This window comes from Nyctereutes procyonoides, unplaced genomic scaffold, assembly GCF_905146905.1.
Source record: "Nyctereutes procyonoides isolate TBG_1078 unplaced genomic scaffold, NYPRO_anot_genome, whole genome shotgun sequence".
Taxonomy (NCBI): Eukaryota; Metazoa; Chordata; class Mammalia; order Carnivora; family Canidae; genus Nyctereutes; species Nyctereutes procyonoides.
In genome coordinates, this window is record NW_026575044.1 from 3,793,465 (window position 1) to 3,817,645 (window position 24,181).

At 37.2% G+C, this 24,181-nt stretch overlaps 1 protein-coding gene across 2 annotated transcripts in view; it reads right to left on the bottom strand.

The window, feature by feature from the left end:
• The window catches only part of POU2F1 (POU class 2 homeobox 1), a 186,640-nt gene that overhangs the window by 40,719 nt on the left and 121,740 nt on the right, over positions 1-24,181 (bottom strand). For both annotated transcript variants that reach the window (XM_055323811.1, XM_055323810.1), the window contains exons 3-8: positions 17,060-17,160; positions 12,652-12,705; positions 10,657-10,776; positions 7,323-7,511; positions 5,754-5,880; positions 4,211-4,305 (exon numbers count right to left, since the gene is read on the bottom strand). In XM_055323811.1, coding sequence (XP_055179786.1) covers positions 4,211-4,305; positions 5,754-5,880; positions 7,323-7,511; positions 10,657-10,776; positions 12,652-12,705; positions 17,060-17,160 — 686 coding nt within the window. The remainder of the gene's footprint in view (positions 1-4,210; positions 4,306-5,753; positions 5,881-7,322; positions 7,512-10,656; positions 10,777-12,651; positions 12,706-17,059; positions 17,161-24,181) is intronic.

Sequence of the window (24,181 nt, forward strand, 5' to 3'; positions counted from 1 at the left end):
CAACAGACACGCCATAGGCCTACAAATGGAGTAGGCTCCTTTCTATCATCCTGCTTCAATGAAGACAACCAAGTCCATCTCTATTAGATGTTGCTCACACTGAGTGATTTTCAACCTGACCATTCTATAGGAGCCAAAAGAAGCATCAACCATACTAAAATCCTATGCAGTTGTACATTTCCTGGTGTGACTGGTGGATAGGTAGAAGTGTGTCTCAATTCTCTGTTACTTCATCTCCAGGCTTGACATAGCCCTGTTCTCAAATAATAAAGGACTAAAAATAGTTTGAGTACCTTCAGGTGGAGTGGTTACAGATAAGTTATCCCTGAGGCTGGACTGGGCTAGATCTAGAAGTAGTCGAGTAGAGTTCACTGAGCAGGAGTCAGGATAAAGCTACAACAGCCCTGCCACTGTGCCCAGAGCACAGAGGTCAAGAAGGAATTGCTGGTACAGGCTTTTTTCAAAACTCCAACCTGACTTTTATATGCAGCATATTCACAATTAAATGCAAATTTAAAAGTGTACAGTTTAATGTTCTATATAAAGTGTACAACTGTATATAGTCATGAACTGCTATGACAATTACAACACAGAACATTTCTATCCCTTACAAAAGTTTCTTTGTGCTCTTTGCTACCAATCTCCACCCTTAGCCCCCAGCCCCTGGCAGTACTGATACGATTTCTATCTCTATAGTTCTATCTTCTAAAACACCATACACATTGAATCATATGGTATTCAGACCTTTTATGTTTAGCTTCTTTCACTTAACATAATGCTTCCAAAATTTAAACATGCTGGTGAATGTTTCAGAAGTATTTATATTGCTGAGTAGTATTCCATCCTATGGATATGGCAAAAATCATGTTACTTATTCACCAACTGATGGACATTTAGATTATTTCCGGTCTGGGTAATGATGAATAAAACTGCTTTGAAGATTTATATACAGGTCTTTGTGTGGACATATGCTTCCATTTCTAGGAGCAGAACTGCTAGGTCATAACGTATGAGCATATTTAATTTTATAAGAAACTGCCGGGCAGCCTGGGTGGCTCAGTGGTTTAGCACCACCTTCGGCCAAGGGTGTGATCTTGGAGACCCGGGATCGAGTCCCACATCAGGCTCCCTGCATGGAGCCTGCTTCTCCCTCTGCCTGTGTCTCTGCCTCTCTCTGTGTCTCTCATGAATAAATAAATAAAATCTTAAAAAAGAAAATAAAAGAAACTGCCAAACTGTTTTCCAAAGTGTTTGCACCAACTTACAACCCCACTAATGATATAAAAAAGAGCCCAGTTGCTTTACACTTGGTATTGTCAGAGTCTTTTTAATTTTGCTCTTTCTAGTGGATGTGTAGTGCTATTTCATTTGCATTTCCCTGATGACTAATGATTTTGAGCATTATTTTGGTATGTTTACTGGGCTTTACATATCTTCTTTGGTTAAATACTTTCAAATTTTGCACATACCCACCCTTTTTTTTTTTAAGATTTTATTTATTTATTCACGAGAGACACAGAAAGAGAGAGAGAGAGGTAGAGACACAGGCAGAGGGAGAAGCAGGCTCCATGCAGGGAGCCCGACGTGGGACTCGATCCTGGGTCCCCAGGATTAGGCCCTGGGGTGAAGGCGGCGCTAAATCGCTGAGCCACCCGGGCTGCCCCCCGCCCTTTTATTTATTTTTTAAATCAAGTTGTCTTATTATTGAGTTGTGTGAATTCATTTAAAATCTGAACAGTCTTTTATCAGATATAAATCTGAAGAATATTCTCTTCCATTCTGTGCCTTTTAGTATTTTAAAAAAAATTTTAATTTTTATAAAATTAAATTTATTAATTTTTCTTTTATGATTAGGCTTTTCATGTCCTTTTTTTTTTTTAAAGATTTTATTTATTTATTCATGAGACACAGAGAGAGAGAGAGGGAGAGAGAGGCACAGACATAGGGAGAAAGTAGGCTCCACGCAGGAAGCCTGACATGGGACTCCATCCAGGGTCTCCAGGATCACACCCTAGGCTGAAAGTGGCACTAAACCGCTGAGCCACCCGGGCTGCCCTGTGTTCTATTTTTTTTTTAAGGATTTATTTTATAGTGAGAATGCAGGCATGTGAGAGGCAGAGGAAAGGGAGAGGAGAGAAGCAGACTCCCTGCTGACTGTGAAGACCAATATGGGGTTTGACCCATGACCCCGAGATCATGACCTGAGTTGAAATCAAGAGTCAAACTGAAAATCAAGAGTTACTTAACTGACTGACCCACCCAGGCACCCCCTTTTGGGTCCTATTTAAGAAATCATTACTTTGGGGCACCTGGGTGGCTCAGTTAAGTGTCTGCGTTTGGCTCAGGTCATAATCCTGGGTTCCTGGGATCAAGTCCCATGCTGGGCTCCCTGGTCAGTGGAGAATCTGCTTCTTCTCTCTCCCTTTGTCCCTCCCTACCGCTTGTGCTCTCTCTTTTTCTCAAATAAATAAAATCTTTTAAAAACCATTTTATTTCCAAGGAAACAAAGATTTTTCCCTAAGTTTTCTTCTGGAAGGTTAGGTCCATAACCTATTTCAAATTAATCATTGTAAATTGCATAGAATAAAATCAAGATTCTTTTTTTTTTCCCCCTTGCTGATGGATAACCAAAGACTTTCCTTTTCTCACTGAAATCATTTGGCTCCTTTGTGGAAAATCAGTTGGCCATAGATGTACAGGTCTACTTAACCTTCTTTCTGTTTCATTTCTATCCATGCACCATAATCATGCTATCTGCATTTCTGTAGCTTGATAACAGTTCTTGACATGAGGTAATCTTTCAATATTTTTATTTCCAAAATTGTTTTGATCATTCTATGTCCTCTACAATTCCATATAAATGTTAGAAAGACCATGCAAATTTCTATTTAAAAAAGCCTGTTGTATTGACTGTAATTGTGTTGAATTTTTTTGTGTTGAATTTATAGATCAATTTGGAAAAGAATTCACATTTTAACAACTTAAGTCTTCTGATTCATGAACATATTATATCTCTCCATTTAATTTCAACTCAGCAATATTTTGTAGTTTTCAATGTTTAATTCTTACAAATGTTTTAAATTTATCCGTAAGTACTATATTTTTCCTCTTAATTTAAACTTCCAAACAAACAAAACAAAAAAAACAAAACAAAAAACTTCCAATCATAGTTAATACTGATTATAAGAATATAATCCTACATTCTTGCTAAATTCACTTATTAATTCCAGTAGCTTTTTGTAGATTCCTTAGGATTGTGTACATAGACGATCATGTCCTCTACTAAATAAGACAGGTTTACATCTTCCTTTCTAATCTATATGTCCTTTATTTCTTTTTCTTGTCTTATTGCTAGGACCTATAGTACAATGCTGCATAAAAGTGGTTAACAGCGGACATCCTTGCCTTATTCCTGATCTTAATGGGAAAGTATGATGTAGGTTTTGTTTTGTTTTGTTTTTGTAGATGTCTTTACTAGGTTTGAAAACTATTCCTATTAGCATGAATTTTTATCTTAAACAGATGTATCTGGTAATGTGCTAATGATAAATTCCAAGATTATAGATAAAGAGAATCAGAGCTGGAAGAGGGATTTAGGATCAGTCAGTTCAATCATCTAATTTACAGAAGAAATGACTGTCCACAGAGGTGAAATGACATGCTCAAAGTCATAGCTGGTTAAGAAATAAACTAGATCTAAAGCTCAAATCTTAAGATACCTAGACATATACGTTTTATAGAATTAAACTCTAGTAGAAATGAGCTAAAGCAACATCTTGAAGTTGAGAGGAAAGAAAATAGAGATATCAGAGCAATTTCTGAGACAGGACAAAGGACAATGATGTGTTTCAACTAAGGCACTAGGTTTCTAGTGCAAGTGGTAATCTCTACTGCCAACTACAGGGAGGGGTTGAAGAAGACTAGAAGATGTCAAATAGAACCCATTACTCATTTGCCACTAACAGAGTTATTCTTTATAAACATAAAAGAAAATAGGAACTCCGAAGATTTTCAAAGACTACGTCAATTTGGTAGCATTGCTTTACAAGCTGATAAGTTTTGCTTTGAATTTTTGATCAGTTTGTGAAAACTATCTGGATAACTTTTAGTAGAGTATTATGGGGTTTCGCTGTTTTTAATTTAATAAAGTTCAAGAATCCCTCAAAACACCAGGGCAAGAGAAAGCAACCCTTAATGGGAGAAAACTGACCTGGGAGGTGAGGGTGATGCTTGGCTGCGACTGTAGGAGGTTGGCTTGGCTTTGCTGAGGTAGTTGCGTTAAAAGATTTTGCGCTTGCAGGAGTCCTGTAAAACATAAACATGTCATATCAGAAACAATGAAGATTATTGTGAACATACGGCAAAATAAAATATAAGAAAGTAAAATGAAAATCTCCTACTGATCTCTTGATAACCTTATCAATCTTAAAACTTTTAATGTCTTATTTGCCTTAAATTCAAACTTGTTAAATATGACTTGAGTAGGAAGAATTGGACATCAAACTAAAATTGATGTGTATGTGTTTGATAACCTGTCTGATGACCCTTCTGACTGGCCAATCCTCTACATTAGTAAGGAATAGATGAAAATGAAGAAATATTCTAAATGGAAGCAGCTTGAAACTCAAAAAAGAGCTCATCTTACCCCAGAATCCATTAGAAACTGCCAGTATATATTGGACCAGAGAACTGTCTGGTTCATGAAAGGAGCAGACTATCTATTAAGTGGAACAGATATTTACACAAAGATTTTGGAGGGCAGCCCGGGTGGCTCAGCGGTTTAGCGCCGCCTTCAGCCCAGGGTGTGATCCTGGAGACCCAGGATCAAGTCCCACGTCAAGCTCCCTGCATGGAGCCTGCTTCTCCCTCTGCCTGTGTCTCTGCCTCTCTCTCTCTGTGTCTCTCATGAATAAATAAATAAAATCTTAAAAAAAATTTTTTTTGGAATTAATCATTAAGAGGAAGGCTAAAGGACAGAAATAATGCGGACTTGGTAGAGATGCACTTTCCCTTGGGAGAAAGCCTCACTACCCTGTCACTCTCCACACTGATTCCATTAACCAACTACAAACATGACTGAACTTAACTGATACAGAAATGACACGACAATATTTACCACTAAAAAATCTGCAACTTCTAATATAATACTCTTCTCACACTTTAAAAGAAAATATATGATTGTTAGAAGCATATGATTTTAATGCTCAGCCCACATTTTTTAATACATTCCCAAGAAAAACTATCAAAATACCAGAAGTAATTTATGTTGAAGGATTTCATTTAGACTTTTGGCCAAACTCTTGGTCCCCCCTAAGTGATTAAACAGATGAAAGACAGTAAAAGACGACTTCAACATGTGGTGTGCATGACCAAAAAATGTATTTTTCTTAACATGAATACCGAGGTTACTTATTTATTTTCAAGATTTTATTATTTATTTGAGAGAGAGAGAGAGAGAGAGAGAGAGAGAGAGCGTGCACACACAAATTGGGGGGAGAAGGAGAGAGACCTGAAAACTCCCCGCTGAGCAGAGAGCCCGATGCAGGACTGGATCCTGGGACCCCAGGATTGTCATCTGAGCTGAAGGCAGATGCGTAACAGACTGAACCACCCAGGTGCCCCTGAATATTGAGTTTAAAGTAAATGAAATGAAAACATTGTGCTGATAGACAGAATGACAGCAGCGGATGTACAGTTCCTTAAGTGGCAGCCCTATGCAGTGCTATGCTAGGGGTTGCTGGGGAGGAGCTCACCCTGTTGGCCCTGGGGCGTCTGTGAGATGATAAACTGCGCTGGCTGCAAGTTGGTGGTTGGATGCACCAACACAAACTGCTGCAGGTTGAGATTCTGCTGCTGAAGCTGCTGCAGTTGCTGCAGATCCTAGAAAACCAGAATTAAAACACAGATTGGAGATCCTGAAACAAAAACTCCCTGAGTCATAAGGTTCCCAGATTATGAACTGTGTCACCCACATAAAAAAGAGTTAGTAGTTTACATCCTTCCATTCTTGGGAACTGGGTGTGCTCTGAGTATGTTCACAAAGCATGGGAGGAAACCTGGGACCACCCCAAGGATTTACGATTCTTGTGGGTATCTGCTGCATCATAACTTAGGCCAAACCTCATTTCCAATAGTTATTTCCAATTTCCTCAGAACAAATGATTACGGTTGAGTGTTCTAACATGTAAAGACCAATATGGGCTTTAAAATCAAGTGAGAAAAGAATATGTTGAGTATTTGAATATTCAACTGATCTTTCTCAAAGTAAAAATTGAGAGCACTATGTCTGAATTTACATCAATAAATTAAAATATCTATAATGATTCATTAAATCTGACACAAGTATGAGAAATCAGTGAAAAATACCTAAAAATAGCTATCCATATAAAAATCCAATCCATAGTGTATTAAACTTGCTCATCTTGGTTTTAGCATTTTATAATTTTCAATTTGCTTTCATGCACATTATCTTATTAGAATAATGTCACCATAGGGTCTCATACACTAAAAACATGTATTTGGTGATGAACAAAGTACCCCAAACTAAACATTATCTTGATAAAACCTGTATATAATGGTCATAAGGATTAGTGATATCTATTCTTTACTCATATAGTCAACTGGCTCTTTTTTCACATCTAATCAAACTCTAGCTACAACACAAATCCACTTCTGAGTCTTCTCTAGGGGGATAAAGACCCTCGTCTAGCACTAGACTCATAAGAATTCTTTGTATGACTTACTGATATGACACTTGTACTTTTTTCCTCTCCTTGAAATAAAGGATTTCATTTACCTTTCTTCCTTGGTAGTACTGTCTATGCCTCTTAGATAACTTTTTATTATCTCTCGATACCTTGCCCTAAAATGTGAAAACTGAAACCAAACAACATTCTAATACAGTTCTGCCGGAGTTAACGACTCTGTAGCAGAAAGATGATGTGCCATCTCTCACACACACAAGTGTCAACATTCACTGCAGAGCACATGAAAGAACCCATGCCTGCCATAATTAGCTAATTAAAATAAATACAGTAATCCTCTGCTTCAGAAATATGCCAACTAATTATTCAAGAATTGTCACTTAATATAAACAGTTATTCAAATAATCAGTTATGTGTTTATAATATCAACTCAAATAAGCAAACAAACATATTACTTCTAGTTCAGTGGTAAGGAAGGCTACCACATAGTTCACTGATCTAGAGCTTTCCAGGCCTTGAAGGACCTACATGAACAATCAGAAAGTGAATTTTATACTAAAGAAAACCTGTCGTTTTTTCCTCAACTTCCTGCTCCAGCCCCAGGAGCTACTCACTCACCTGTGCGATCTGGATGGGCTGAGACAGGGGGATCTGCGTCATGGGCGTGGCGGCGGAGGCTGAGATGGTGGCACCAGCAGCGCTGTGCTGCTGGCTAGCGGAATGCTGCTGCACTGCAGCAGCCAGCAGCTGGGCCTGGGCCTGGGCCTGCTGTAGCAGTAACTGCTGTTGGGCTGGCGTCAAAGTAAGCTAAACAAAATGAGAACAAACAATCTGAAAGGTCTGGAGGAGAAGGGGCCCTGATGCAAGCCAATTTACTTTGTGTAGGTATCTCAAGTGGTGTAAGACCTTGGCTACCCAACTTCACACGGTTACTATGACACTAAACCATTCATCAGCAATCAAGCTATCATTACTAGCAGAACATTTAAATGAAAATGGTGTTCCTCACTCTGGACTTAAACAATCATTCAAGCTTGTCCAGGGCCCTGGGGTTCAGGCAAAAAAAGTAATTAACTAGTAAGCAAGGAAAAAAAGAATCAATGCTGACAGGATATGAAAAGAAATTTACACCAAACAGAACATCAAGTGATTAGTCAGATGAATGAGGAACAAGGATGCTGGGTCTGACCACGGAAAGAACTGATAAGGCCCAGCTGCTTGCCATTAGCATGAATCTCTGCCATATTCCATCATTTCCATTATGCCCTAAGATATGACTAAAGAATATGAGCTCCATTTGTTTCTTTTCCAAGTCTCCCTACAGCCCTCCCCAACCCAGTCTTTTCTGTTATTGAAAAGCACTGGGTCTCTGCAACTTCACATCCCCTTCCTAAGACATTATCTCGGTGAAACAGGTGGTGACAGCCGCTCTCTTTACATGCAAATGAATCCTAATGCCCAGGTTTAATAGAAGCTCCAGCCACAAGAACCTGGAATCCCAAGTGTCTCTTACTATTGTAGACACTAATCACCCCAAACAAACCCAAAGTGTAAAACAGGAAATGTATTTAGAGCAGATTTAAACTTGCTTTCATAATGCAACTTATTTCAAACACAAAGTAGTGTGTTTTGCCTTCCTTTTGGTGGCATATTCTAATCAGACAAGAAAGAATCCTAGAATATATTTTTATTTTTAAAAGTTTTTTTTTAAAAAAAATAAATAAAAGTTTTTTTTTTTTTTTTAAATAATCTCTACCCCCAACATGGGGTTTGAACTCATGACCCTGAGATCAAGATTCACATGCTCTTCTGACTGAGCCAGCCAGGTACCCCACCTTGGAATATATTCTTAAGTGCATTCACTTAGTGGTACAACCCTCCTAAAAGGGTCCAATACAATTTGCATATTAGAGTCAAAAGAATCAAAATCAAATCATTCAAAAACTTAATATCTATCAAGTATATTTGCTTATAAATATTTTATATAATACACAAATATATCAATCTCTATTGAAGGAATTTTTATTTTAAAATTTTATTTTATTTAAATTCAATTATAATTAACATATAATGTATTATTAGTTTCAGAGGAAAAGTTTAGTGATTCATCAGTTACATATCACACCCATGCTCATTATATCACATGCCCTTCTTAATGCCCATCACTCTATTACCCCACCCACCTCCCCTCCAACAACCCTCAGTTTGTTTCCTAAGGTTAAGAGACCCTTACAGTTTGTCTCTATTGAGGGGATTTCTAAAAACAGTTTTGCAACATGTCTTCTTTTTTTTTTTTAAGATTTTATTTATTTATTCATGAGAGACAGAGAGAGGCAGAGACACAGGTAGAGGGAGAAGCAGGCTCCTTACAGGGAACCTGATGTGGGACTCAATCTCTGCACTGGGATCATGCCCTGAGCCACCCAGGTGTCCCAGTTTTGCAACATTTCTTAAAAGAGCTTTTCCATTACCAAGACATACTTAACAAAAAAAAAAAAAAGAAAAAATTGTGTGGGCTGATGTGATATGAATTGAACAATAACAACTCTTACCTCTCTCCTAGCCTTTCCACCCACAAAGTAACAGACAAATGTTCAACACTGGAAAAATATTTTTGGAGTCTTGGGCAGCCCGGGTGGCTCACCGGTTTAGCACCGCCTTCAGCCCAGGGCGTGATCCTGGAGACCCGCGATGGAGTCCCATGTCGGGCTCCCTGCATGGAGCCTGCTTCTCCCTCTGCCTTGTCTCTCTCTCTCTCTCTCTCTCTCATGAATAAATAATAAAATGAAATTTGTTAAAATATATATATATTTTTGAAATCTTAAAACAAAGAAAGCTGAAAAGTTAAAAACTTAATATATTCATGAGAAGGCCAATTTATTACCAATAAAAGTAAATAACATTTATTGATGGTTACGTGCCAAGCACTGTTCTTTGAGTTTCACAAATATTGGGACTCTTCACCTTTGAATAATATGAGATGCATCTTACATGGAGAACATCCTCATCTAACTGAAAGAAAAATGAGGCATAGGGAGACAAGTAGATTAGCCCAGACAGCAAACTGCAGAGCCAGGGCAGGAGACCAGAGGTTTCATTTGAGAACATTACACCGTGACTTTAAAGAAAATGTTTTTCTTTTGTAGGTACTGGTCTGTTCTTTAACTTCTACTCTGCAGCAATATCAGAACTCCAAACTAACCACTATAATTTCATCAATGTAATGGTCTCAGTTACAGGATGACTTCACTGGCATGATGAAGCAATGGTTGAAACATGAGTTTAAAGAAGTGTTTAGTTTATCTAAAGCGTCTGCAAAAGTAAGAAAAGATACCCTGAAAACTTATGACAAAGGTAATTCCTTTTTCAGAGCTGCCTACAGAAAATTCCTACAGTACAGAAAATAGTGTCAGGCAAAACCATGTCACTGTCTACTACAAACCATTCTTCTTCTTCTTCTTCTTCTTTTTTTTTTTAAAAAAATACTTTATTTATTCATGAATGACACAGAGAAAGGCAGACACACAGATAGAGGGAGAAGCAGTTTCCCTGCAGGGAGTCCTATGCAGGACTTGATCCCAGGACCCCAGGATGAGGACCTGAGCTGAGCCAAAGGCAGATACTCAACCACTGAGCCACCCAGGCATCCTCCTCTACCTCCCCCGGCCCCGATTTTTAAAGGGTTTTATTTATTTATTTATTTGAGAGAGAGAGAGCATACACGTGGACAGAAGACCAAAGGGAGAGGAGAAACAAGACTCCTCACTGAGCAGGAGCCCAACGCAGGGCAATCCCAGCACTCTGGGATCATGATTCAAGCTGAAGGCAGACACTTAACCGATTGACCAAGCCACCCAGGCGCACCTACTGCAAAAAAAAACCAGTACTAATCAGGTATTGACCAATGGCAGTTCCAACACAAAGCTTATTAGAATTCTTAGTGGAGACTTACCCCAGTTATCTGTCCTCCAGCCAGCATGAGCTGGGTCTGGGGGATGGCTGCCTGCACTGAAGGCTGCTGGGAAGGCTGGCTTGGCTGCTGTGACTCTCCGGATTCTTCATTAGATTTAGACTGGGCAGTTCAGGAAGGAACATGAGATTTCAAGCGACTGACTAAAAAAACTGTACTTAAAACTCCATATTTTAAGAATTATTTACAACATGAATTTATCTAGTCATAGGTTTTCTGGTTTCCCTCTTTTCCTTTCTTATTAATCTTTGTATTTTCCTAATTTTGACATAGTAAGTTTTTAGACTTTTTTCCTTTAAAAATCACATTTACTATTTGTTGTTTTCTAAGTATAAATGGTCAAATATGGAACATATAAAAGTAGAAAAATAAAATATAAAAATTATCCACAAGTTTTTGGTATAGACTTTTTGTTCCAATGGTATAGACTCAGTTTGTTCCAACTAGAGCAATGTTCCACTGCTCTAGTTACAACTTCCAAGAAAAAAAAAATAATTGGTCCTCCTCAGATCAACAGGATTCTTTAAAAACCCCAATCCTCAACTTTGGAAATAAGGAATAAGGGAAGAGCACATTCTTAATCCACCTCTACATCAGACCCTCCATCCCAACATTCTGAGATGTATTTGGTGGTCAGTGGGAAACTTCCTTAAATATATCGTCTCAGAGACTGATTACTTGACCCACAGAACCTTTCATCTAATATTTAAAATAACTGTAAGCTTAGCAAATCCCAACAAGTAACACACAAATTTAGAGGGAAAATGCTGCAGTCAGGAGGGAAAGAGAACACACTCCTAAAAGGGACACTAAGAGGAAATTTTATGGTAATTAAAACTGGGTATGCAGAGCATTAACATTCTGCATAGATTTGCATATTTCCCACCACCTGTTTTGGGGACTGCAGCAAGGCTAATTAACATAAAGGCTCTGATTAATTCTGCCAGTCATTGAGAGATAATTACAGTGCAGGACTGTAAACATGCTGCACTGGAGATACAGCCTGTTTGCCAACATCTCTCTAAGGGATGAAAGTTTACCATGGCAACCAAGGCAATTTTCTGCCTCCTCTCCCTCAGAAAGGAAGGTCACATTATCTCTTTTTCTTTTCTCTTCTTGCTTCCATGTGTTACTAGGTCCATATTCCACTGGGTTTCCTGGAATGCTCAACTCAAGGTCTTTAGTCATTAGCAACACTGAAATCAATCTTCTAGAATACGGTTTTTCCCTCTTGACTGTTAGCAACCTAAAGACTATACCGAAAGGAAGGAGATCCACTAAATGAAGATGGAGTGAAGCATAATAACTGAACTCTGCATGTTTTACCATATGGTCTGTATCAGAAAAGTAGCCGATTTAACTTTTGTTTTGAAAATTCTGACTATATGAAGCCTATCAATGACTATAACAGGTTTAGTTACAAACCTTAGAATCAGCACTTTAGAGCAGAGAGGAACTATGGCAAGATTCTAAACTTCTGCACTTAAATAAACGTAAGACAAAAGGAACCCCACGAGGTGAAATGACTTGCCAAAGGTCACACAGCTAGTTAGTGCGACAGTACAAACCTAAGACCTTTGTATCTCAGTCCAGTGCTCTTTCCTCTACACTATAAAATGACAAATAAAAAGACATCTGGAAACAAAAGGGCATTAAGATATTATTTGGCTTTGTGTTTAGGTATGTGTTATTACTGTATGACTTAGAAACATTTTACTAAACGTACATATCTAACTCTGAAAATAGGACTTTTCTTTCTTGTTCACCTTTTGTCATTCACAGTAGCATACTATAAACTGGATTTTCATTAATGTCAATGATTATCATTATTTGGATCTTAATAACATTAGGTAATAAAAAAGGGTAATACCTCTAAGTATTTCTTATTATAGAATTACTGTATGCTCATTATCAAAAAATCAGAAAAATATGGTAAAAAATAGGAAAACTGATCCATAATCCCATGACCCAGCTTACCTGTACATTTAATGACTGAGCAGCAGCCTGTAAACTTGTTCCAGCGAGCTGGACCTAGAAGCAATGTAATCAGGTAAATTTCTAGTCTAATACTGTAAGTTGACATCAACAAGTATTTCAAGAATCTCTACTAAGTGAATATCACTGAGTTAGAACTGAGAACATAAAGAGATCTATCTCAGAGGGCGAAAACTTAATGGACAAGTTCACAGTTCCTCCACTCCCGCCAGAAAATGCTATTAATATTTCTTTTCTAAAAAATGCTTTCCCACACTAAAATAGCCTCTTCAGGCATGCCGCACTGGTATTAGGCAATCCTTATATAGCATCCTGTTTGTATTCATTGGACACTTAGATTCTAACAACTTAATTCACCTTCCATTGTATTAGAAAAAAATAACAAGCTACTTATATACATTATTTGTATCATTATAATCAGAATTATCTACTCATTCTAATTTCAAAATTTTCATGTACATACCAGAGTAAAAACCTTACTTATATAAACACCTACATAGCTAAGTCTTAAAACATTTATAGTCATAACTCAAAACTGCCAGCCGAAATAAAGAATCTGTCTTATAAACCACACATGGAAGTCTGTCATAACACTTAATATATTTCATGCATTTAGAGAGTTAAAACCATGATTAGAATCAGGATCATTATTTGGCAATCATGTTAATAATAACTGATTCTGGTTAAGTGTCATCAATGGATGCCCTAATGGGTGAAATTTGAGGAATAACATGATATTTTCATATTCTCAACTATCTTTCCATACATATTTACCAATTACAAAAGGTAAAGTCACCAGTAGTGACACATGTGCCTTCCAGTTTGATCCACTAAAGAACACAGAGTTACTTTACGTTGTATTCCTCTGCAAACCCCAACTGAGCAACAATGTACAAAATAACTAGTTTGTATTCTTTTCAAAAATGCCAGTGTCTTGAAAACAAAGACAGACTATGTTGGGAGAAAAAGAAAATAAACTAGGGTAAAATAAATGGAAGCCTAAATTAGAATGGCAGCAGTCAGCATAAAAAGTAGTTAACGTGAGAGACATTGCGAAGTGCTACATAGGATCCCAGTAACTGGCTAGATATAAATAAAGGAAAAGGCCATGAATTATTCTAGGGTTCAAATCTGAGAGACTGGAAAAAGGTAGTATCATTGATAGAAAGCCAGTGAGTTCCATCTTGGATATATAACATTGCATCGAAGTTTTCTGAAGTTAAATATAAGTGTTGATATGGAGCTCAGTATAGAGTTCAGGGCTAAAATGAATAGACTGCTACCCTTTATTTAAAACTAACAGTCCTGGGGGCACCTGGGTGGCTCAGTGGTTGAGCATCTGCCTTTGGCTCAGGGCGTGATCCCGGGGTTCCGGGATCGAGTTCTGCATCGGGCTCCTTGTGTGGAGCCTGCTTCTCCCTCTGCCTGTGTCTCTGCCTCTCTCTCTGCATCTCTCATGAATGAATAAAATCTTTTAAAAATAAAAAATAAAAAAAATAAAAATAACAGTCCTGTTAATAGATAATAACCCTCAGAAATAAACCTAGACATTTACAGAGAACACATTTTAGATGTAGTGCATTCAAGGAAGGATTATCTGAAAAGATGCTTAAGATCCAAAGGCTAAGAATTCAACCAAAGAGCCAGAGGAAAGAGTTTTGGTACAAAGAGTTAAAGGTAGTAAAGTTTCCATGTGATTTTATTTAAGTCATGTGGTTTCTGGGTAGAAGTTTGTTGAAGAACAGGATAGTTACAGGTCTTAAAATATCCCCTTTCATGGATTATTTGCTAATTACAAAGAGGAAGAAAAATGCCTTTATAGTGGACAAATCTAAAACACTACCATTATCAAATAATCAAATTTATTATCACAATAATGGGACAAGGTGATACCACAGAATTTCTAATGTGCTCCTGTCAAAAACTTGGATCCAATCACAAGGGAAAAATTAAACAAACTCAAATTGAGGGGCCTTCTACAAAACAGTTGTTTTCTACTTTTAAAAAATGTTAATATCGTGAAAGATGAAGACAGACTGAGGAATTGTTCCAGAACAAAGAAGCCTAAATAGACATGACAACTAAATGCAAGGTGTGGACTAGACTGTAGATCAGAAAACACTTAAATACTGACTGAACATTAGATAATAGTATTGCATTGATGCTAAATTTCTGGAATTTGAAATTTATGTTATAGCTATATAAAAGAATGCTGTTTTTTAGGAAAAACATGACAAAGTACTTAGAAGTAGAAGGTCATAGTGCCTGCTACTTATCTAAAATGATTTTGAAAAAAAATATATGTACACTTTTATGTATGTGTGTTTATACACACACAGCAAAGACAGCAAATACTAATAGTTGATAATTCCAGATGAGGGGCTTTCAGTAAAAAACAGTTCTACAGTTATAACTTTTCTATAATTTGAAAGTGTTCAAAATAGAAAGTTGAAAAAAAAAAAGTGAGAGCATCCTTTTACCACTTCATTTAGCTACCTCCCAACATCCTTCAAAACTTAGCTCAAAGTCATCCTGTGATAAATGTCCTTGATTGTACAGGTTCAGCTAATTATTTCTACCTCTATATTCCCATATAACTTTACCATTCATTTATTCAGTAAATAATGACTGAACATCTATTATATTTTGGGCTCTTTGGAAAATACTGGGATAAAGATTAAAAAAAGGTTCCCATCTTTATGGAATTTATGGGGTGATAGAACTAAAATCATCTACTTTGTATATGTGTACACACGTTTATAATTATGGTAAGGAAAAAGAGTATGAATCTGGTCAATAAGAGGGCTAGAAACAGAAGGTAAGTGCCACATTTATGTTAATTATGTGTCTAATCAGATGGTGAGCAATTCTGCAGGGACTGACATCTTAATGGAGAATTCAGTGATGTCAAGATTTCATATCAAATTCCTTGATTTTAAAGTCCTTTGGTTTGGGGGGATACTGAAGGTTCAATGATTTTGGTAATCAGTAGCTGGAGGCCTTGGAGCTGGTGCAAGAGTTGCACTCTTCTTGGAATTCAGATCCAATGGAGAAAAGACTGCATATCATCTATGTACTTTCCGGGATTTTTTTTTTTAACACATTTGGACCATCACAAATTTAAGCCAGGTAGAGGCTTAATATGTACCACATAAATTGACTACCAAATATGTCATTCCTCTAAAAAAACAGAAAACTTGTTGGAGGCTACACATGTTTTTATTTTTTAAAAGACTATCTATCTATGTATCTATCTATCTATCTAAGAAAGAGAGAGAGTATGCGCGCGCGTGTGCACACGCCCGCATGCATGCCCGCACACAGAGGTAGAGAGAGAGAAGCAGATCGAGGTAGGGCTCGATCCCAGGACCCTGAGATCTGAGCTACAGGCAGATGCTTAATCAACTGAGCCACCCAGGTGCACTTACAAAAGTTTTTAGAAGAAAATCAATATGAAAATAATATTTTTGGTTTTCTACAATACAGTCTTAAATTATTTTAGATGCTAAATCATCTTAATATTTTACCTGGAAGTTTCATATAGAAGTTCCTCTACTTTTTTTTTTTTTTCCAGAAGTTCCTCTACTTTCAAAAGCAAACAAAGCTATCGGCTTGAGCAAAAGTGTGTGTCAACTAGGACCTCACTCCAGTATGCTAATTGCCACCAGCATACTACTCCTCTGAATTTGTAAATAAATGGGCTTTAGAAGACCTTTCTAAAATTCCATTGTTTCAAGTGCAGGAGCTTCTTTTATACAAAGTACAGGTAGTCTAAAGATATATTTTACAAGCTCAAAAGACATACGAAGATACAGTTTATGAAAACATATTCTGAACTGAGAGCCTTACACAGTAGGTCTCGGGCAATGGTGGCTACATCCTTTTGGATAGCTTTGTAATTTACTACCTTCAGTGAGCCATCACAGACCCACAGTGACATGTAAATAGTAACTCAGTTGTTACGTACATTCCATTCATAACAAAGAATTGTTTTTTCCACACAACGGTGAGGTCAGTAGCTATACAGTCAATTAAACACTATGATTCCAGTCTAGCCATTCTGAAGGACACAATCAGGTGTGATTAGCACCAGGCTTTAATTGATTTAAAAAGTCCTGCACACTGGGAGCACCTGGGTGGCTCAGTGGTTGAGTGTCTGCCTTTGGCTCAGGGCATGATCCCAGGGTCCTGGGATTGAGTCCCACATCAGGTTCCCCAGAGGGAGCCTGCTTCTCCCTCTGCCTATGTCTCGGCCTCTCTTTATCTCTTTGAATAAATAAATTTTTAAAAATATAAAAAAAAGTCCTGCACACTGAAGTAACTTCCCTAGGTCCTAACATTCTGTGCCTCCAGTTTTTACTCTCCCTCATGGTTGAGCAGAGCATTCTACCTGATGGAGATGTCCAAGGAAAGCCTGGGCCTGGGCTGTTGAAATTGCTCCACCAACAGGCACAGGCTGCTTCTGAAAGTCCAGACCATTGGTTTGTGTGCCTAAAAAGCAAGCAAAATAATGTTAACTAATTAAAAACAAAAAATGAAATAAAGCACTAGACTTTAGTCACGAGCATTTACCAGGCATCTATTTTGTATATGCGCTTTCTTAAGTACCTCCATAAATGAGATTTAAAAGATAGATAAATCATTTTACTGTATTTTATCTTCTAAAGAGAGGACTGCTGGACAAGTAAATATGAACACAAAGCTTAAGAAACAGAAACAAAAATATAAATAATGAATTCTAATCCTAAAATAGTGTTACAGAATCCAGAAGTGAATGTAGTAATTGGGGTCAGAATAAGCATGGCACCTATGAGCATCAAGGAAGAGATTATTGTCATTACTACTGTTGTACAGAATGGTACAGACAGACTTCCAAGGAGGGACTAAAGCTCTTTTTTGGTCTCCCTGTTCTCAATACTTGGCATGAGCAGAAGAAATTCACTGGTGACTTTCCAAGATGATACATTCTTAACTTAGGCTTTTAATACATGACAGTCCGATGGCAAAAACTACCATTTACATGATAAAATAGTTTTACTCATTTCTTCAATCCCAAAGTATAGACTGCTGCATATATCTAATTAGCAAGAATTTTTCTATAATTACAACCTTCGAGCTGTTACGCCTGTGCATTTTAATCACTTATGCTGAGATCTGATGTTAGAAGAGGACTAATTTATAAAAGGCATACCATCCTAATACTCAGAAATTTTTAAAGAATATAATACATTGTTTTCAAACTAATATATCGAGTTATTATTTACAAATTACCAGAATTCCGTGTACTCAAAATATAAGACTACAAGAACCTGCAAGAATCATCAAGACACAGGAACTTCCATTTCCTAACATTCAAACAACCCACCTGTCCATCCATACTCCTGTGTGTGCACACATGGAGCACACCAGTTAGGGCAGTAGAAGCTAGCACATTAGAGTAGTATTTCTAAATGGCTACTAACTTAGGCCATTATATATCCTAACTAACCTCTAGCAAGTGTATCATTTTAATAAGAATAATGAGGTAGATCACATGAATCAAAAGAACTACTTAAGGTTTCCTTGAGATAATTATAAAAGGAGTGTCACCTACTTAAAACTTCATAGTGATTGTTCTCTTATGGTTTTTTTTCCCAAGTTTTCCATAAATAGAAAATGAAAGGCCTACCTAGACATACATAGCTAACAATATTAAAAGAGCATATATACTTGTGTCAAGTAGTGAGAAACTAGTATGAATTAAAATTTAAATTAGGGTCACCTTCACAAGCCATATACAGAAACTTCATTATTTTAAAGTTGCACATTCTGTCATTAGCTGCTGTCTCTATTTCTATGCAGAAAATCATTATTTAGGTTGATTTTAAGATTGTGCACCATTAGAGAGTTATGCTCAATATATATCACATAAATCCACATGGCTAGGGACGCCTGGGTGGCTCAGTGGTTGAGTGTCTGCCTTCAGCTCAGGCCATTATCCTGGAGTTCTGGGATCAAGTCCCACATCGGGGCTCTCTGCATGGAGCCTGTTTCTCTCTCTGCTTATGTCTATGGCTCTCTCTTTATCTCTCTCTCTCTCTCTCTCTCTCTCTCTCTCTCTCTCTGTGTCTCTCATGAATGAATAAATAAAATCTAAAAAATCAATCAATCAATCCACAAGACTAAAAGAAGATGAGAGTTTGAAAAACAGAGACAAGCATTTAGAGATTAACACATCACCAATATAGGAAGTCTTCTAGAACCAAATATTTCACTCCCATGAAAATTCTACACGCTGGTTCCACTTTCCAGTTGCCATAAAAGTGATATACCCCTTGTAAATCACAAGGCACTATATGACATAACTGACTAATTTTTATCTCTGGACAGAGCCTCCTACAGTAGCCTACAAGTAACTGTGCCTGGCTTTACCCTCTTGGGGGAATGCAGAGGTATAGTATCCAATATTAGTAAGTAAAAGAACGTTCTGGGCAACAATTCAGATAAGCAGAGATTTAAGATGGAAAAGCAGGCATTTTTTAAATAAAATTCTGAGGCTCCACTAGGAGGTAAGGGATGGAAGAGTGTAGATATTACATAGAAATCATTCTTGTAAAATATAAATTGGGCTAAAAGGAAAGGAGAGTGGAACAGACAGACACAGGCACAGGCACACACACAGACACATACACCTGACTTGAGTAAGCAGACAGTACGGGGAGACAGGGATGTTGGGAGCCAAAACCAAATGTGTGTCAGAGACAACAGGAACATCCAAATAAGGAGCTAGGGGAATTAACAGGATGGGAGAGAAGGTAAATTATGTAAGAAGATTAACATAACATATACAGAGTTTGAGAAACCCCAAAACGTAAGAAAAGTAATCCAGAAGGCATTTAGAAATGACATAGTCCAGAGCTAAAGATTCTATAAGGTTGCCACTAGAACAGTGTTACTTAGGTGAACCTCAGAGATCTTGAATCCAACCTCCTTATTTTATTGGTGAAGATTAAGTAGTCTTAATGAATTGTTCACAATGTCATAGCTAGTTAGTGGAAAAGCCAAGTCAAGGGCAGGGTCCCCTGATTCTGTGTAATCACTCACAGAGAAGTGATAGTTGAAATCTGGAGAGTAAAAATGTCAATCAACTAAAAGTGGATATAGAGAAAAGAAGATAAGAGGGTCTCTACATTAGGAGATGTAAACACAAAGAGAACTAGAGAGGAAGCAGTTAGAAAACAGGAAAAAAAAAATCTCTCAGGACTAGTGTACCTTAGGAGCCAGGCACAGGCAAAAGAAGGCTACAAGGATGGGGTGGTTTACTACTGCCAAATGGTATAGAACAGGATCAAATACTGAGAAAGAAATTAATCCGAAGAGAATAGATGAAAGACAGTAATAAAGGTAAGATCAAAACTTAATGAAATAGCAGGGGGGAAACCCACATAATACCCAACTTGGTTCTTTCAAAAGATTCATACAGCTTACAAACTTCTGGTAAGATGAAGGAAAAAAATAAAAGAGAAGGAGCAAAGAATTTAAGGATAACAGAAGGAAGGACAATCAAAAAATGCTGCAGATGCTTAAAAAAAAAGATTCATAAACCAATAAAAAATATGTCAATAAAATTAAAACTTAAAAATGGATTACTCCCGGGATACCTGGATGGCTGAGTGGTTTAGTGCCTGCCTTCAGCCCGGGGCGAGATCCTGAACTCCCAGGACGGAGTCCCACATCAGTCTCCGTGCATGAAGCATGCTTCTACCTTTGCCTGTGTCTCTGCCTCTCTCTCTGTATCTCTCATAAATAAATAAATAAATAAATAAATAAATAAATAAATAAATAAATAAATAAATAAATAACTTAAAAAAAAAAAAGGATTACTCCCAAGAAAATATAACTTATCAAGACTAACTCAAGAAGAAACAGAAAATCCAAAGGATCCCACAACATTTGAAGAGATTTAATTTGTAAGTAAAAATCTTCCCAAAAGGAAAAATGAAAACCTAGATAATTTTACTCTGCTTGCTTCCAGAAATCCAAGGGACAAACAAGTCCAATCTTACACAACTTTTCCAGAGTATGGGGAAAAAAGGGAAATAATTCCTAACTTATTTTATGAGGTCAGCATCATCTCATTACCAAAACCTGACAAAAAGGAGTATAAAAAAGAAAAAAATATATATGCCAGTTTTACTCACAAACATACATTAAAATATCCTAAATAGTACTAGCAAAAATAATCTCATAAGATAAAATATTATGACCACCATGGATTTATCTCAGGAATGCAAGGTTAGTTTGGGGTTAAAAAAAAAATTGGTGTGATTCACCACATTCATTAAAGGGGAGAAATCCTATAATCATCTCAAAGGGTAAAGAAAGTCCTTAGATAAAATTCAATATCCACTTATGATAAAAATTCTAGGCAAAGGAACAGAAAGAAACTTCCCTAACTTGATAAAGAGTAATATTAAAAGCATTAAAATTAAGAACAAGCTAAGGGTGCCAGCTCCTGGATGGCTCAGCCAATAGACAAGGCAAGAAAAGAAAATACACCAGTTGGGAAAAGACACAAAACTTCCTTTTCAGATGATTTGATAATGTATATACAGTACTCTGAGGAATCCAATGATCTATTTCTAGAGTAAGAGAGTTTAATAAGGTTGTAGCACATGAAACTATCAAAATTGCTTTTATATACCAAAGGTAAACATTTTTAACAATTTTATTTCTAACATTTCAAAAATATAAAATCCTGAGAATAAAGCTATATACCTACAGCAATTCCTAATTAGTGAAAAACTATAGAACTTTATTTAAAAATTATAAAGAAGACATATGTAAATGCTCATTTACTGGAAAACTCAACATTGTAAGATATCAATCAGTTCTTTCCAAACTGATCTACGGATTCAAAGCAATTTCATATCAAAATCTCAGTAAGTTATTTTCTTTCTCTTTTTCCTTCATTCTCTTTCTCAGAGTTGGGGCGTGTGTGTAACTGACAATGTGATTCTAACATTATTAAAGTTTTCCCCCCAGTTATCTCTATACCCAATGTGGTGGGGCTTGAACTCATGACCCCAAGATCGAGTTGCTTGCTTTTCTAACTGAGCCAGCTAGATGCCCCAAGATTCTAAAATTTCAATAGAAGGGCAAAGGGTCAAGATGCTTTTGAAAAAAACCCAAGTGGAGGGATCTGTACTATCAAGATATTATGAATTATCATAGAACAGCAATAATTAGAACAGCATAGTATTAGAACAGTGATGAACAGACCAGAGTAGAGTCTGGAAACCACACTTTAGATACTTGCAACGTGATAGGTAGTACTACTACACATCAGCGAGGAAAGGATGGAGTTTCCAATAAAGGATAACTGGGTATCTATTTGGGGAAAAAAATGAAATTAGATCAATTCGTACTATACAGAAGGAAGGATACAAGCAAGCAGACAGGCAAGCAGGGAGGGAGGAAGGAAGAAAGTTAAGTTTCAGAAGTATTAAAGGCCTAAATGTGAAGTTCAAAACTATTACGTTTTCAGAAGACAAATTAAGAGTACATCATTATAACCTTGGGAAAAGGATTTATCAAAACCCAAAAAATGAGAAGATGTAAGTTTAACTACTTCAAAATTTAAAAAGTCCTCTGAGGGATCCCTGGGTGGCGCAGCGGTCTGGCGCCTGCCTTTGGCCCAGGGCGCGATCCTGGAGACCCGGGATCGAATCCCACCTTGGGCTCCCGGTGCATGGAGCCTGCTTCTCCCTCTGCCTGTGTCTCTGCCTCTCTCTGTGTGTGTGTGACTATCATAAATAAATAAATAAACTTAAAAAAAGTCCTCTGTTCATCAAAGAACTACACAAAGAGAATGCAAAGAAGAAAGTATTTGCAATACATACAAACAACAAAGGATTAGTATTCAGAACACACAGAGAATTCCTATGAATCCAATAAAGAAGCCAAACCAATAGAAATGAACAGGAATTTCACAAAAGAAGAAACATAAGTGGTGCACAAACACTAGAAAAGACGTTCAGCTTCCTTGGAAATTAGAGAAATGCAAATTAAAATCCCAATACAATACCATTTTATGGTCACTAAATTGGCTAAAATTACAAAGTTGGTTAATATCAAGTTTTGGCCAGATTGTGAAATTCTTATCTGTTGTTGGTAGAGATACAAAGTAGTACAAATGCTTTGAAAACTGGCTGGCAGTACCGAGTAACACTGGAGTAAGGTCAGCACTTACACTACTAAGTCTTTTTAGACTTTTATGCAAATGCATCGGGAGATAAGTACAAAATTATTTTACAGCAATAATATAATAGCAAAAGCCTAAAAATAACCCAAATAATAGAATGGATAGAAAACTTGTGATATATTCATATAATGGGGGTATTCTATCCACTGAAAATAAATTATAAACATATGCACTAAGTTGGACGAATCTCAAAAACATAATGTTGAACAAAAGAAACCAGTCAGAATATAGTCTGATTCAATTTATATAATGGCAACAGATGAATCTAAGTATTATTTGAGGATAGTAAATACACAGATGAAAAAAAAATTTGTAAAGAAGGAAGCCTGGGTGGCTCAGCAGTTGTGCGCCTGCCTTTGGCCCAGGCCAGGATCCTGGAGTACCCGGATCAAGTCCCACATTGGGCTCCCTGCATAGAGCCTGCTTCTCCTTCTACCTATGTCTCTGCCTCTCTCTCTGTGTGTGTGTCTCATGAATAAATAAATAAAATCTTAAAAAAAAAAACTAATTAGAAAGAAATTTGGAAAGAAAAGCAATATGACTATTAACACTAAATTTAGAATGAATTCTACCTCTGTGGCAGAAGAAGGGACTCTAACCAGGGTGGACCTACAGTGGCCTCCTAGGACAGGGTAACATTCTGTTTCATGATCAGAATGGGAGACACATGAATACTTAAACTATACATGCATGTTTACATACAGGTGTCTAAGATTATTACATTTACATTAAAACAGTAAAACGCCCATGACAAAAGAGTTGCAATAAAATTTCAAGGACACATCCAGATGATAAGGAGCAAAGGAAAAAGTAGGTGGTAATGAAGCCAAAGTATTGAGTGGGGCTCCATCCTTTAGTAAGTCTGGCAGTGGCAGGAGTGAGAGAAGACGGTCTTTGAAAGGGGTATAGACTGGGGGTGGGGGGCTGTTAGGGTCTATGGGCTGATAAACCCATGTATACCTCAGCACTGTGAGGAAAGGTTCTATGGGAAGGGATATATTGAATATGCAAGAAGGGGTGAAAAGATGGAGCAAGAACCTGAAGGAAGTGAGAAGACAGAATTAAGAGTGAAAAGTGAAGGATCATAATAGTGGAAAAGGTTATTTCTTACATGCGAGTGAAAAGGAGAAGCTGAGTGAAAAAAAATATAAAGCTGAGGGAGACAGCTACAATTTTCTCAGTAATCAAAAGGTGGTCATTTTCAGAAAACAAAAACAGCAAAACAGAAGGCAGAAAACTTCTGGACAGGAGCGCCAGGGTGGCTCAGTG